This window comes from Pteronotus mesoamericanus, unplaced genomic scaffold (assembly GCF_021234165.1).
Source record: "Pteronotus mesoamericanus isolate MK-2021 breed Mesoamerican mustached bat unplaced genomic scaffold, CSHL_Meso_final contig_94, whole genome shotgun sequence".
NCBI lineage: Eukaryota > Metazoa > Chordata > Mammalia > Chiroptera > Mormoopidae > Pteronotus > Pteronotus mesoamericanus.
The window spans coordinates 48,418,129-48,434,059 of record NW_026555285.1 but is presented as its reverse complement, the minus strand read 5'-3'; the positions used below and the strand labels follow the sequence as shown (position 1 = coordinate 48,434,059).

Here is a 15,931-nt window from a genome sequence, read left to right as displayed (position 1 = left end):
AAGAATTTTAGTTTTTAACTATCTGTCTGCCCTGAAATCATGTCTCACTAGAGGCGATTGAAGCTTGGAGATTAAAGAATAAAAAAAGGAAGAAAGTATGAAGGTGCAGGGAGTCATCAGGGAGTGTGTGTGTGTTCATTTGTGTTCCATCCGTGTGTGTGCGTGCGCGCGCGCGTGTTCTTTATCCATAGGGCACTGATGGAATTCAGTGGTTACTAACTACATTGAGAGAGGAAACTGTCCTGAGAATCTGGTGAAAATGCTTTCTCCGAAACAATGTACATATATGCAAGTTTTGCAGATTTTAGGATTATCACAGTCTTCCTAGAACCAGTGTCAGGCCACCTGATATAGTCATAGACTTTTATAACTTCCATAAAGGGAACCGACAAGCAGATGACAACAATCAGCCATGAGACTCAAGAGACCTAAGGCTGGGGATTGATTTTGCCCCTGAAGTGCTATGTGATTCTAAATAGGCCATCGAAGCTGGTTAGGCCTCAGTTTTTCTCTAAAGTGAAATGTGTAGCTGTCCATAAAATGGTGTGGCTAATATTTTTACAATTGGGTTTAAAAAAATCATTTGAGGCCCCCATCCAGGTAGCTCAGTTGGTTAGAGTGTTGCCCGGATATGCCAAGGTGGTGGGTTCGATCCCTCATCAGGGCGCATACAAGAAGCAACCAATGATGCCTCCGTAAGTGGAACAATAAATCAATGTTTTTTTTTCTCTCTCCCCCACTCCTCCTCTCTCTCTAAAGTCAATCAATAAATTTTTTAAAAAAACTAATTGAGGGTAAATGAATATAGGTGAAAGTACTTTGAAAATGTACGATTTATTATTAGAGATACTCAGTTACTCTCAGAAGAAGCCCCCCATTTCATGGGTGACCGACAGGCGTCTGCAGCCCTCCCTTCCGCGCGGGTCTGCCTTGCCGGCAGGCCAGGGGCCACCGGGATTTCGCGGCGCCTGAGCCTCGCAGCCTGTACCCGGAGGACCGGAGGACCGCAGTCCCGGCCCCAGCGGCTCTGCTGTTCCGACCCCGCGCGGTGTCCCTTCTCCCGCAGCGTCTGCTCGTGGCCTCACTGTCGCACGGCCAGTACACTATTCTAATAACCTGAAACAACTCAGCATGGATTAAAATGCAAAAGGAATCCCAAGAAAATGAAAACTAGGGACCAAAATTCACTCTTTTTCACAAGAGCCCTGACGTGCTTGCGTCCTTCCCTTCGGCCTCCTACGGGCCCTGAGAGGACACAGGCCTCACACACACACACACTCTCTCTCTCTCTCTCTCTCTCTCTCTCTCCCCACCCCACTGCGGTGTTCCCCACCTGAGGTGGCTGCCTAGTAGAGTGGCCTTCTCATTTCCCAAGGGAACACTGTCACGGCAGTGCCTTCAGTCCCATGAGATGAAATGTAAGATTAGGGATAAAATCCATCTTTCGCAGCCAGTGCTTCCGAGTTCAAGCCATTTGTTTACCCAGACTGCAGTAAGGCCTAAACCGGAGGTGCAAACTTTATGCGCAAAGAGCAAGCTAGGGTCCCCCTGAAAGAGAGGCAGCAGCCAGGGCCTGTGTGTTTCTGGGTGTCAGTGTTTCCTGTTCATTGTGTTGTCTGAGTCGTAATGAAAAGACATAAAAATATGCAAGGACAGTGCAATGCAGATGCTGAAGTTTGATTGCTGTTTTCCACTCCTCGGAAAAGAATATCTCCCACAAAATGCAAAGTCACGTAGTGCAAGCTACTTTCTGTCTGCTCAGAAAGAAAAATGCTTTATATGCAGAAATTTCAAGTGAAAGGAAATGTCAGGTCTCCAAGAGCAGCTATTGTCAAACAAAGCAGCCAGCAAACGAGCGCCCTGCGACCGGCTGGCCGGCTCGCCACCCCGGCCCTGAGCCCGCACCCTCGCCTCTCAGCGGGCCTGGCATTTTGAACGGCTTGCTCGCCCCACAAAGCCTACCTCCGTGTCCTAGTTCCTGGATGTGAAATTCTGTCCCCTCTTTTATGGAGTGTGGCTTTCCCTGTCTAGTTATTCTTTTCACAAACCCTTGCTGGCGCTCCCCATGGAGGAGGCACTGGAAGAGAATGGTTAGGGAGGTACCGAGGATTTTTTTGTTCTCTGTAAAGAGGAACAGGCTGTCTAGAGCCCTAATCAGTGGGTTCTCCACCTCGAAATTAAGGTGCCCCTTCTAGACAGCCTGCCTGGGCCCTCCTGCCACATCCGCTTCGAAGGGACTCTTCAACCCCGGGCCACGGAGGCGGGGAACCTCTACTTCAGTGCTGTTGCTCTCTCTGCCTTTCCCTCCTTGACCACAGAAGGGGAGCCTTCCTGTGAGGGGGTGTGTGTGTGTGTGTGTGTGTGTGTGTGTGTTCTCATCTGAATTGCAAATGGTTGAAGAATTTGCTATTTTTAGGTAATTCCCATATTCTGGTTAATAGAAAATTGCCACTTACATGAATCACCAGGTCACAAGTAAATACGATAAAAAGCTCACAAGGTGGCAACTCCCTTTGCATTAATCAGGAAAGTGTGCAGCCCAGAGTTTAATAACAAGATAATATACCTGTTTTTGGATCAACGGTTTTTTGTTTATGTGTATCCTGACTAGTAGTAATGGCTGTAACGTATCGCATTAGAAAAGCAATCAACAGTTCAAGCTGTACAAAATTAAAATTAACTGAGTCCCTTTGTCACCCTGGCAGAAGCTACTAATTACACCCTTATTAACTATGCAGCCAACAGGCAAAATGCTTTTTAGCCCCTTTTGGGTTAAGAAGATCTGTTACATATTAACGCCCAGCATCTATAAACTGCGTGAAATAGAACAAAATTAGGAAAACAATGATGTTAATGCATTCAACCTGAACGATTCTGCAGAGAAAGCTACTCTAGTCAGGAGGATATCCACTCTGGACTACACGCGGTCCTGGGTCTCGGCATATTTGACTCATTGTAGCCTCGCCACATCCAGGGGATGTGTGCGGGCCATCCTCCCATGACAGGCAAGGCACCGAGGCCCCCGGGGATGAAGTTACAGGTCCGGGAGCAAAGAGCCAGGGCAGAGACGCAAATCCAGGTCTGCGTGCCACCACGGCATCTGCTCCAACCAGTGACAGCTACACTGCGAAACAAAGACCTTGTAGATGAGTACAGGAAACACCTTTAACAGGTACAGTTTCAAACGCTAGGAAAACAAAACGTACGTCTTAGAAACCCTGTCTTCACTTGCACGATCGAAAGTCTCCTGAAGGCCATCCCCATGTTCACTGCAGCGATATTCGCAGCAGCCCAGATCTGGAAGCAGCCCAAGTGCCTGTCAGTAGACGGGTGGATAAAAAAGCTGTGGCCCATTTATATAACGGAATGCTACTCAGCCACAAAAAAGAATGAAATTTTATCATTTGCAACAGCATGGATGGGCTTAGAGGTTATTGTGCTAAGTGAAATAAATCAGAGAAAGACAAATGCCATCTAATTCCACTTATACATGGAATCTAAAGAACAATGTAAATGAACAAACAATATTGAAACCGACTCATAGGTGCAGAGAACAGAGTGGTGGCTGCCAGAGGGAATTGGGATTTGGGGACTGAGTGAAAAAGGTGAAGGGTTAAAGAAGTACAAATTGGTAGTTACAAATGGTCACAGGGACGTAAAGTACAGCCTAAGGAATAGAGTCAATAGTGTTGTGCCCTGGCTGGCGTGGCTCAGTGGATTGAGCACTGGCCTGTGAACCAAAGGGTCGCTGGTTCGATTCCCAGTCAGGGCACAGGCCTGGGTTGTGGGCCAGGTCCCCAGTACGGGGTGCGTGAGAGGCAAACACATAGGGATGTTTCTCTTCTTCACTTTCTCCCTCCCTTCCCCTGTCTCTAAATATAAATAAATAAAATCTTTAAAAAAATAGTGTTATAATAACTATGTAAGGGGCCAGATGGGTACTAGACTTATCGGGGGAACGCTTTGTAAAGTATGTGATTGTCTATTCACTATGCTGTACACCTGAAACTAATACAAAATAATATTGAATGTAAACTGTAATTGAAAAATAAAATAAGAGCCTTCTGAAGGTAAACAAAACTGGTGTGCATCAAGAGTCTCAGAGGATGTTTCTCATGGAACCATAACTCTTCCATCTCTTCTTGGCTCCAAAAATGTTCCCAACCACAGGCCAGGGACAGAGAAGCGTGAAGGAAATGAAGAGATGTTAACCACACTGAATGTCCTTAAGAACAATTCTGATGTCATTTATCTCCACCTTCCAAGAATCCTAGGATGGCCTTGCTTGGACAAGTGACAAATATTGTCCATTAAGTCTGTGAAGAGGCTGGAAGCGGTTACTGAGAAAGCGCTGTGCAGAGCATCACTCTGGCAGTTACAAGTCTGCTCGCAGTGTCCTGTGACCTTGGACTTGCCGCACCTTTCTTTGCAGTGAGACCCCAACAGCTTACGAAATAAGGACATTTCAGTTAAGCCATGGAACAGACAGGAAGAGGAGCGTTTTAAGCGGCGTCAATTGTTGAACTCAACACACTAGATGTGTTTGTAAATAAACTTAGGGCATGAAAATAAAATAAAATAAATGGCATCATGCTGTTAACGGTGATTCTCTCTGGGCGGTGGCGCTATTCTCAGTCTCATTTTTGTTTCTTTGTCTCTGTGTATTCTCTTCAATTACAGAATGTTATGATGGCAGAAGTAGAGCCTGAAAAATTAAAGCTAGATGCATTACACTTCTTCATAAGCAAAGGCTTATATATTGGGCAACATAACATACAAAATTAAGGAATTATATATTATATATAGTTGATATATATTACATATAGGGATATATTATAATTAATATATAGCTATGTACTAGAATGCAATGTGGTAACTACATATCATAGTATATGTCACATAATAGAGCATAGCTATATAACATCTGTAAGGAAGTTCAAGAGAAAATAAAATTTTTTTGCAAGTACGATTTTCTTTGGAAGCACAGGAAGGGAGAGTTGATATCCAGTCCTTCGCGCGGCCACCGCTATGCGGCGCTGCTCTGTCTGCGGGTCCTCGCCTCCGCAATAACCCCATTTCGCCCTCTGTCCGACCCCAGGTATCTCCATGCCAATTCCAGTCTTCGGGCTGCAGGACGACTCCAAGGTCTTCAAAGAAGGGAGCTGCCTCCTCGCCGACGACAACTTCGTCCTGATCGGCTCCTTCGTGTCATTCTTCATCCCGCTGACCATCATGGTGATCACCTACTTTCTGACGATCAAGTCGCTCCAGAAGGAGGCCACCCTGTGCGGGAGTGACGCGGGCGCGCGGGCCAAGCTGGCCTCGTTCAGCTTCCTGCCGCAGAGCTCGCTGTCGTCGGAGAAGCTCTTCCAGCGGGCGGCGCCGCGGGAGCCGGGCGCCTACGGCAGGAGGACCATGCAGTCCATCAGCAACGAGCAGAAGGCCTGCAAGGTGCTGGGCATCGTCTTCTTCCTCTTCGTGGTGATGTGGTGCCCCTTCTTCATCACCAACATCCTGGCCGTCATCTGCAAGGAGTCCTGCAACGAGGACGTCATGGCCGGCCTGCTCAACGTGTTCGTTTGGATCGGCTACCTGTCCTCGGCCGTCAACCCGCTGGTGTACACGCTGTTCAACAAGACCTACCGGGCGGCCTTCTCGCGGTACATCCAGTGCCAGTACAAGGAAAACAAAAAACCGCTGCAGTTGATTTTGGTGAACACTATCCCGGCCTTGGCCTACAAGTCGAGTCAGCTCCCCAGGGGACGCAAACACAGTTCAAAGACAGACGCCCAGACGACAGAGAACGACTGCACCATGGTTCCTCTGGGAAAGCAGAACCAGGCAGCTGCGCGCACGGACCTCGTCAGCACAGTGAACGAGAAGGTTAGCTGTGTGTGAGGGGCTGGTGGCCGTGGCCGCGGGGGCCGGCACCCTGAGCAGGTTTGCACCTATGGGGGGAGGGGAGAAAAGAAAAGATAATAGGGAGACTGGAAAAAATCGGGCAGGTCTAGGGAGACCCACAATCCCACCTAGATGCCTCATTTTATTCCGTCAGTCAAAAGCAGGGCGAAGTGCCGCAAAATGCGCACTTCACAAACGTTCTGACAGCACTTCGGCTGGGAGGCTTATGCCGCTTATTTTTAACACTGTAAATGAGATGTCTTTAAAATAATTCGCTTTTATTGTGTAATGATTACGAGGCCACACATAAATCTAAAATGACTTCTATTTTCAAGCCGAAGCTTTGCTCTTACGTTGTCAGTTTTGAGCACGAGTTGGTCACCTCCTGCTGTAAATAAAAATAGCTATAAATAATGAGAATTTGGTAAATACAATGGCCTCTTAAAGAAAAATCCTCTGTGACACTTACCATGATACGTATTTAGAACAACAACAAGTCACTAAGAACAGTGTTATAAAGTCGGTCTTGCTAAGATACTTAAGTACAATACTTGACAACTTTTTCATTCCTGCTTTTTCATCGATGCCATTTTGAAGTTTTCACAAAGCTGCTGGCATTCGCTGCATTCCAGGTCGATGCTTCTCAGAAGTGAAACGGATTTTCAGTGTTATTGCCTAACTATCGCTGCTTTCCCTCCTACTACCGAATGTAAACAGTGGTCTCGTCCAGTGTTTGTCCTAGGAGCTCCCCGGTGAAAGGGATCCTTCCTCATCACCAAACACATTTCAAGAAGCTGCTTCTCCTCAGCAGCACCCCAGAGGCACTGGGCACCGTGCACACGCTCTCTGAGCATCGAGGTCACCGTGTGGGGACTGAGGAATAAACTCAGGGTTTTGGCTACTGACAGCAATAGCGTCTTAGGGCATCTCTAAAACGCAGATGACTCTCCCACGGGCACCCACCAATCAGGGAAACCGATGCTTTCGGAATAATCGCTCTGTATTATTTACTGTTAGCTTTGGGGTCGCAATCACCTACTGAGTGTACGCTATCTATGAAGAAGTGTCTTAGGTGCTCAGGAGAGAAAAATACTTAAAGTAAGATCCCTGCCTTTAAAGAAAACGACCCATTTGGACCAGCCCTTGGCAAAAATATTCAGACTTAGATTGAGAATCAATTCAAGTTATTTCTTTCTGACCTGGTTCAGAAAGTGGTTTGTTTCTACTCTGAGGGTAGTTTTCTCAAAAAGTTTCCTGATTAGTTGCCAATGAATATCAACCAGTCACAGGAGGGGGACTATATTACTTGCGGTCAAAATTTGCAATTAGTTTAGAAATAGGCACTTCAACCTGGACCCAGCCTATGACTATCAAAGTTTTGAGGAAACGTTTTGTTCTACTTCCCGAAAAACTAACTCGTTTATTATCCGCTGACACTGGACTCCCTAATTTAAAAAAAAAAAAAAAGAAGAAGAAGAAGAAGAAGAAGCAGTCATATATTTTCTATTGGATGAGAAATAGTTTTTTGCTCTAAGCCATTTGAAAAACTATAGATCTGAAAACTCAAAAAGACAGGAGGTGCCACTGTGTGATCTGGAAGTGCGCTAGGGTTTTCCTAATTACATCCTTAGAGAGACACTGAAAGGTGTTGACTTCAAAGCTGGAATTTAGGGTGAGCCATACAAATACAAGTATTAAAAAGTCTCTGCTGTTACGTATTTTTGCCTTAGTTTATAACTCTGCACATCTCATCGTCATAGAGAAAAGATCACAGAGTCCACCCGTGTACTCGGTCTTGGTCCGAATGAGCATAAATACTGCCTGACACATGCCTTCTGACTACATATATATTACCAATGTGTATGTTTTTCCTTCCATAAGTATCTATTCAAGTGTATACCATAGACAAACATGTACCTGTGTACGTGTACTCAGACACGTTCCCATGCACTTCATTCAATATTTATATATTTATGTGGAGGAGAAGCAAGAGTCATTAACGAAAACACTCAGTAAGTACACATGTGTGCATGTTTGTATCATGTTGATTTAAATGTGAATTCATGTACTGATGTTTCTATGATCTTCCATTGTTCTCAAAGCGGGTTAAAATGTAATAAGTGTCAGTTCTTTAAATAAACTGGAAGTTGACCTGAGTTTATGGGAAGACTGTAACACAATTCTACGAGGGCTGTGAAAACAATGGTCCTTATATATCATTGATTGATCTAAATAAAATGGTTACCTTTGGGCCCTTTGTCTGGTCTGGAGACTTTCTGACTACGAAGGCTTTTGAAGTACACCACTCACCCCAGGGAGACATGATCCTTGAATGATTTATGGATCTGTAATTAAAGAACTCAGTCCTGGTCAATGCTATTAAAACAGAGTGACCAACCTGACTCTACTTTAAGCTGAATAGTAGTAGATTCCTCTCTATTTAAAGAAAGAAAAATGCCGTAATTAGGGAAAGCTGTTTGGAACACACTCAACCTCTGGTCCACAGCGCCACCTCATGGTCACTTTTTGCAATGCTACCGAAGCCAAATGGAACTAAGTTACTGTGCTGCTTTTGACAAAGGGTGCTTCTCCCATTTGTGCATCAGTGAAACATACTTGTAAAGTGTTGAATTGTTCTGCGCCATATGTTACAAAAAGTTAAGATTATTTTATGCAATGATTTTAACCAAGTCTATCCTAAAATATTTCAAGAAAGAACAAATACATGTAAATAAAGTATACTTGAAAACAAATGCAGTTCTGTGAGTCCATAGCTGTGTCTACTGAGAGAGTTGCTCAGAACCTTCCAGGTCGAAGCTGCAAGTATTCCTGTAGTCCACTGACAGCACGAAGCCTGAGTTTCTGGAGCTCAGTCACAGAGCGAGGGCCCGCCTGGCTGAGTTAGATTTACGGTCCTGATCCACTTTCCAGGTATCTTCAGCAGACAAATGCTCCGTGTTTGACTGCTGTGTCTGGTTCCACATGGCCTAGAAACGGGGACAACCAGCTGCTGCTATACCTCCACACACGTGCACAGGTGCCTGGGATACACTTGTACAGGTGTGGCCCAAGACGTGCGCAGTGCGTTCACACACACACATTTTCATAGGAGCTGGTCTCAGAATTAAAGTAAATCAAGGGGAGGCTGTGTCATCGAATAAACTGAAAAGTTGCCCTGATGCACCATTTCACCTTTAACTTTAGGAAAGTTCTGTGAAGTAAGAGCAGTGGGTATCTTTTCCAGGTGTTTCTTGTTCTACGTATAGAGTACCTGCCATCTCCGAGCATTAAGCTGATTGCTTTGCTTGTTTCATCTGAAGGAATCCACACACCATAGATGAAGAAACTGAGACACAGAGTGGTAAGGACTGTGCCCAAGGTCGCACAGCTGGCAAGAAAGGTGGCAAGATCCAGCCTGCGGCATGGGACTGAAGCATCCATCCCTGCCCCGGCTCAATCCCGGAACGGGGGGAGGGCGCTGGGTTCAGAACCAAAAGGGGCCAGTCCCCATCTCAGCCTCCCGACTCACTGGTCACATACACTTGGACACACCACTTAATAGTTCTGTGCCTCAGTGTTCCTATCTCTAAAATGGAGCTGTAGAACGTGTCCCGACTAACTGACAAAGTCGCCTACGTGCGGTCATGACTAAGGCTGCACTTGCCAACCTGTAAGACACTCTGCAAATGTTGCACGTGTGTAGTCATTAAAAAGAAAGAGCCCAAAGCATCGATGTATCATTAGCCACCCGTGCAAATTCTAGACGAAATTATGAGATAGGCAATATTATTATTCAACAGCTTCAGCTCTTTTCTCTGGGGATGCTTCTCATTTTTAAAAAAATTTTGCCTCCGCTCCGTCCTCACCATGAAGGAGAGTTCCCTTTGTTGGTACTCCTTTTTTCTGCATCCATCAAAACTTCCTGATTCGGTGTCCCGTTCCCCCGGGTCTCTGCTCTCTGCCAGAGCGCTGGTAAGTAGTCCAAGCTGAGGAACCACTGTCCATCACAGAGAGCCCAGGAGCCGCCCACCATAATAACAATCCAAAGGGCAAAAACCAACGGCAAACATCTTAGGTGGCCAGGAGACAAGAGAGAAGGGAATTTGGGCACAAGAAATGTTTTCCTGGTACTGATCAAATAATCCACAAAATAACAAGTGCCTTCAGGCACTGCGTGGTTTATATAAAGTTTTAGAACTTTAACATTGAATTTTAATTTACACTAATAATGATTTTAAAAGAAACACCTGTGGCTTTGAAGCTTTTATTCTAAACTGAGAACATGAATAATATTACTAAGCTCTTTCTCCAGTTTTATAGTCAGTACGCAATAAGACGAAACTTCGTAGTTAATTTTTTATTCGTTTTGCAGGTGCCTCCCAAAAACAAATGGTTTCCCCGTTTTCCCTCCATGGTATACACACGCCAATCCTATCTCTGCTCTTCCTTTTTGATCTTTAACACCAGCATGTCCACCTGAGCCAACACATCATGGGACGTTTTCCCACCCAGCTGGAGCCTCAGGATCTGCTGTGACCCCATTTGTCACAGCAAAAGGCTGCGGCAGGAGAGCTGGGTCTGTCTGCTCAATAAGTAGAATTGGGCAAGTCACCTGGGCAAGTCACCTGCACAAGTCAAAGCCTCGCCTGGGCAAGGCAAAGCCTCCTCCCCCTCAAGTGTATAACACAGGGTGTAAAGCCAACGATCTTCGCAGGGGGTCTCCTCTAGGGCTGTGCTTACTGGACACTAAGGAATCCAGTCAAGTTTTTGATAAACCAAGGCAGAGCTTCATGTGGAAAGAATATTCTGGAGCTCACCGCTCTCACATTCTCTTGCGTTCTTTAGATGAATTTCAAATAAATGACAGCTTTAACTTTCCTATGGGAATCTTAGGAGGAAAATAAAACTGTTAATGACCAAAGAGTTCCTAAGATATGAGGCCAAGTGTCAGATATCAGCATAAATAATTCCTACTGAAGCATTTTCCTCACAGTTAGCCACTCTCCTGCACAGTTTAGCTGCTACAAGATATCAGGTTGCTCTTCTGCACAGCCCCCAGGCTTTCTGAAGAATAAATGTTCTCCCTGTTATTTGAGTTCAAGTCCCCTGAAGAGTTCAAATTTAAAAGCCCAAATAGATTGTGAATTCATGGCGCAGAGAAGGCCTCTTTTAAAAATCTAGATATTTGTTGAAAGTAAGCCAAGGTCACTTAAGTTTTTATTTATAATTAGGATTATGAGCTCTTAAAAAGGTGTTTATTGTGGCGTCTGGAGAACAGCACACTTTGTGCTTCCTGCCTCCCTTGCTTCGGATATTGTAACTGTTATTCAGATGACGTGGCCTTCGCCGGGGTGACCCCAAGAGCAGGAGGCGCCAACAGGTAGACCTGAGCCCAGCGTTGTTGATGTGCGAAGGGATTCCAGGAAGCAGAAAGCATTAGGGAAGAAGTTAAAGTCTATTTAAGCGTGTGGTATCCACGGTCCTGCAGACAGTTAGGACCCAGTTACCCCAGTACCGAGAAGTGACTTGGAACTCACTCTTCATTACATTTGCAACTAAAATCAAGGATGGGTCAAAGGCAGCTGGTCGAGATCTTGCACGAATGTTTCACCCAGTTGGTGATTAACTGAGGTCTCAACAATCGATAGGCCGCCTCATCACAAAGTGGTATTATCAGGGTTAGTAACAATTTTCAAGTAAACGAACTCTTTCATTGTGCGATCACCGCTAAATGTATTTCTGAGACCCTATGACCGGCACACACATGCCCCGTAAAAATCAAGCTCCACAGCATGTAGGCATTTAAACTCAGCGTCAGAACTCAAAAGCATGCCACAGAGAACTCCCCGCAGGCCTGCTAAGATAGAGCAGCATCACTGTTCCTACCGAAGCTCAGAAGACCCACAAAAGCACCCTGCAGTCCTAACACGTAGATGGTAAAATCTGTGGCTGAATTCTATCTGTTGAGCCCAGTTCTCTATATGAGTTCTATTTATTTAGCCCAAGCAACAGAGCTAAACTGCTGAAATGGAATGAACAAAAAGAAACATACTCAGTTAATTTAAGAGCAAGAGAGGTTTAGACACCACCTCGTCCGGGCTCCTTACTTACTAGAAGTGGCGAGGAAGAACTGGTAAACTTAGGGAAATTACCCAAGGTCACCTGGCCAGCCCGCATCAGGGCCAGCAGTGGGGTTCAGGCCTCACACCCCCCAATCTCAACTTTTCTCCCTTTATACAAAAAATGAATCTAAAAAGGGCCCACTGGCTTATGGTTCCTATAATTATTTGGTCATATAACGAAAAATATATTTAAATCAGGTGGAGACCAACGCAGCAAACTCACTTATTCTCTCTACATGTTTGTTCGTGAGGCTCTGCCATGTGCAGGTGATACCTAAGGCATGAAGTATGAGAGGCCCGGGGGTGAAATTACTTTTTTCAAAGTAAGATGTTTGTTGGGGGAGTATCCAGTCCTCTTTATAAAACTTACGTTGCTTTGTTGAGCCTGCGCACTTTGTCGCAAGCTGGCCTAACTAACTGTGGGTGACTTGACCCGCCCGCCCAAGGAGGCCCCATGAGGGGCGCCAACGGACAGCTGCGCCCCCCACCCCCGGGGCAAAGCCACCCCGCCTGCTGACCTTTCAGCCACCGCAGGCCTCCGTGAAGAGCGGAATCGTGGGGGTGATGGCAAAGGTGTTACAGTTACATAATTTGGAAATTCATTTTAAGGAGAAAAACTTAAAATTAGAATGTTGAACATCACTATTTCCAGGCTGCACTATTAAACGTCTACATTTTACCTTCCAGGGTTCACAACAGGGATACATATGAAAAAAAGGGAAAAAAAGAAAGGAAAAAAAAAAGAATATCCAAAAGATGGAGACTAAGTCACCATAAACAAGCAAACCAAAAAGGATTTTTAAAAAAGAAGCAAGGAAATTAAAAAGAAAGAAAATAATGATTTAAACGTAAACTAATTTGCTCAGCCATGCACACATTTAATCACTGTCTATATTTCATTTTTTAAAATAAGATGGCAGGTTTTTTTCTGAATTCGCAAAATAAAAAAAGGAAAGGTTAGTTATTCATTCGTGATGGATTGTGAAGAATTTAGGCAACTAAGCATTTTCAAGACTGCAGAGCAAGAAGAGCGGCGATTGCGTGAAAACGTCACCCTGGCCTCACCCAATGAGCACGGTCACGGCATCGCTCGACTCTGATTAATTCAGCCCTGCACCTGTCTACAGAGGCTGTGGAAGCTCTGACCCACATCTGGGCTTTACCCATCCACCGGGTCCAGGCATCCAGGGGGACCCCTGAAAAAACTAAATTTTGAGGTAGATCCTTGAATGGGATTTGGCCTATTATCGAACATAGGATGGCTGTTAGCCTTATGAGCTACAGAGCAGAGAGGTAACGCCACTCGCTGGGAGGACCCGCCTGTCTGTATCCCGCAGATATGAAGGCACAAGGACCTCCGGAGCTACAACCCAGTCATAAAAAAATCATGAAATTTTGCCATTTGTGGTAACACGGATGAACCTAGAGGGTATTATAAGTAAAATAAGTCAGACAGAGAAAGATATATACCAAATGGTTCCACTCATGTGTGGAGTATAGAAAACAAATGGACAAACAAAACAGAAACAAACTCATGGAGAACATTTGGATGCAAGGGTTGGCGGGATGGGAGGAAAAGGAGAAGAGATGAAGAGATACAAGTTGCCGGTTATAACAACAGTCACAGGGATGCACAGTACAGCACAAAGCACATAATCACTAATATTGTAATAACTCTGTATGGTGTCGGATGGGTACTAGACTTATTAAGGTGGGTACTTTGTAAGTTACATAAGTGTCTAATCACGATGCACCCCTGAAACTAACATACAGGGTGTGGCAAAAGCAGGCTTACAGTTGTTCAGATGGAAAATAATACAATGATTAATAAATAATATAAGAATAAACTATGGTCTGTGTGCTTCCAACTGTAAACCTCCTTTTGCCCCACCCTGTACTGTATGTCAAGTATAATTGGAAAATTCTTAAAGAGTATTAATAAGCAAAGGAAAATGTATACTTTCTATCATTCTAAACACCTTGCAATGCTGTTTGAGTTGTGATGCTGCAGAATCCCTCCCAAAATTCAGGTTCGTGCACTGGATGCACTAGTAGGTGGAAACATTGTGATACTGGTGTTTGGAGACAGGGAAGGCTTTATTGGATTTGGCTGAGGTAGGATGAGAGGATCTCTCAAATCTGTCTCTCTCCAAAAGCAACAGGAGGAAGCCTTCATGTGGCTATGGAGTAAGAGAGGGGACGATTCGGGGAACTGAGAGAGAAGTCTGCGTGTCCTTAGTCGCAGATAACACTTTTTGAAAGCTCCTTGGAGCTCTGGAGTATCTCCTCCTGTGTGGCAATGAAACAGTACATTAGCTGCACAAAACTCTATTGTGAGAACAAGGACTGCTGGGCTGAAGAACCAAGATTCTGCAAAATATCTCCTAAGTGTGTGTCAATGATGTTATCTTTAAAGCAAAAAGCAGAAACCAGACATCTTGTGTGACCGTCACTATGAAGTTATTGTTTTATGCTTAACTAGCTGTATTTTTCTATTCTCTCAAGCAAAGTGTATTTTTAAGATTTTATTTACTTTTAGAGAGGGGGGAAGAGAGGAAGAAAGAGAGGGAGAAAAATGTGTGGTTGTCTCTCGCGAGCCCGGTACTGGGCATCTGGCTTGTAACCCAGGCATGTGCCCCGACTGGGAATCGAACTGGCCACACTTTGGTTCACAGGCTGGCACTCAGTCCACTGAGCCACACCAGTCAGGGCTCAAGCAAAGTATACTTTTAACATTTCTCCTGGAACTCGATTTATAGGCAGTCCTTCAGAACATGATTAACATGCTTTCTTAATCTGTGACCACATGCTACGTGATAACCAAATCAATTGAAACATCTAGTTAAAGCCTATACCTATATCCTAATTCAGAATTAAACTACTTAATTCTAGCTGCCAAAAACACTTGGGGCATGAAATCGCTCTGTTGGAAGAAAATTTTTGTTCAGTCATTTGTATTTTAAAATAGTAGGAAGAAAAGCGTTCCATTTCAATGCTCTCTCAGAATAAAAACATTATTTTGAGTAGATAAATATCATCTTCAGGCTGAGTCCTAATTGATCCACAGGTCCACGGGTTCAGGCCACAGGCTAGTCCCTCACTGCCAAAAGGCCTTGTCACAGGACTGGCTCTGGCAGGTGATCTTCTGTGTAATCTCTTTGTTTGCCACCTGAGGTCAGTCACCCATCAGTCCTCTTGGCAGGGCCCAGTGCAAACGAAAACATGGGCCTTCTTGTTCAAACACAGTAAACAGTGCGACACAGTAAACAACGTGCTGCAGTAATGAATTAAACGGAGCAGAGAATGAACGAAATGCAGGTCCTCCTGAGCTAGGAAGCCTGTCCTGATGCTCAGCTTGCACGCCCGTGAAACTAGCCCTGCCTTTCAGATATTATCTACAACCTGTCAGTGTGGCTATTGGTTTAAAAAAAAAAAAAAAAGGCTTTTTTGCAATTAGATTAATTTTCACAACAGGCAAAGTACACTCGCAGTCAGTTAAATCAGACAAAAGGTCAAGGGAAGATTCACTGTAAGCCATCAACTAGCAACTATTCCTCAGTTCGGCTAACTTTCATTGAGAAAAGGGTAAAAAGGAACATTAGTAGAGCTCTTGCTTGATTTAAAAACGGCCCTTGTTTAACTCCAGGTACCAAGTGGATGAACTGGCAAGATTTTGGGGGGGTGGGGGGAAGGAGACAAGATTACGTCCTGGTTTCCAAATAACTTCAGAGCGACGTGGAAAAGTGGGCCAGAACTGAGGTTTATTCAAGTCTAAGCATTTTCCTGCTGCCTCCGGGAAGAGCATGGCCCGACTAGCCAGCGAGGTAGGTAAGTCTCAGGTGCCCAGACCCGTGCAGCCGCCGGAGCGAGGCGAGGGAGGGGGCGGGGACGTGGGGGCGGAGCCGCGG

General features: G+C 45.0%; 1 protein-coding gene across 1 annotated transcript in view; it reads left to right on the top strand.

Annotated features, from left to right (window-relative positions):
* Window positions 1-5,898, top strand: part of HTR2A (5-hydroxytryptamine receptor 2A) — a 39,570-nt gene extending 33,672 nt beyond the window's left edge. The window contains exon 3 of the mRNA XM_054586662.1: window positions 5,099-5,898. Coding sequence (XP_054442637.1) covers window positions 5,099-5,898 — 800 coding nt within the window. The remainder of the gene's footprint in view (window positions 1-5,098) is intronic.
* Window positions 5,899-15,931: the final 10,033 nt, after the last annotated feature.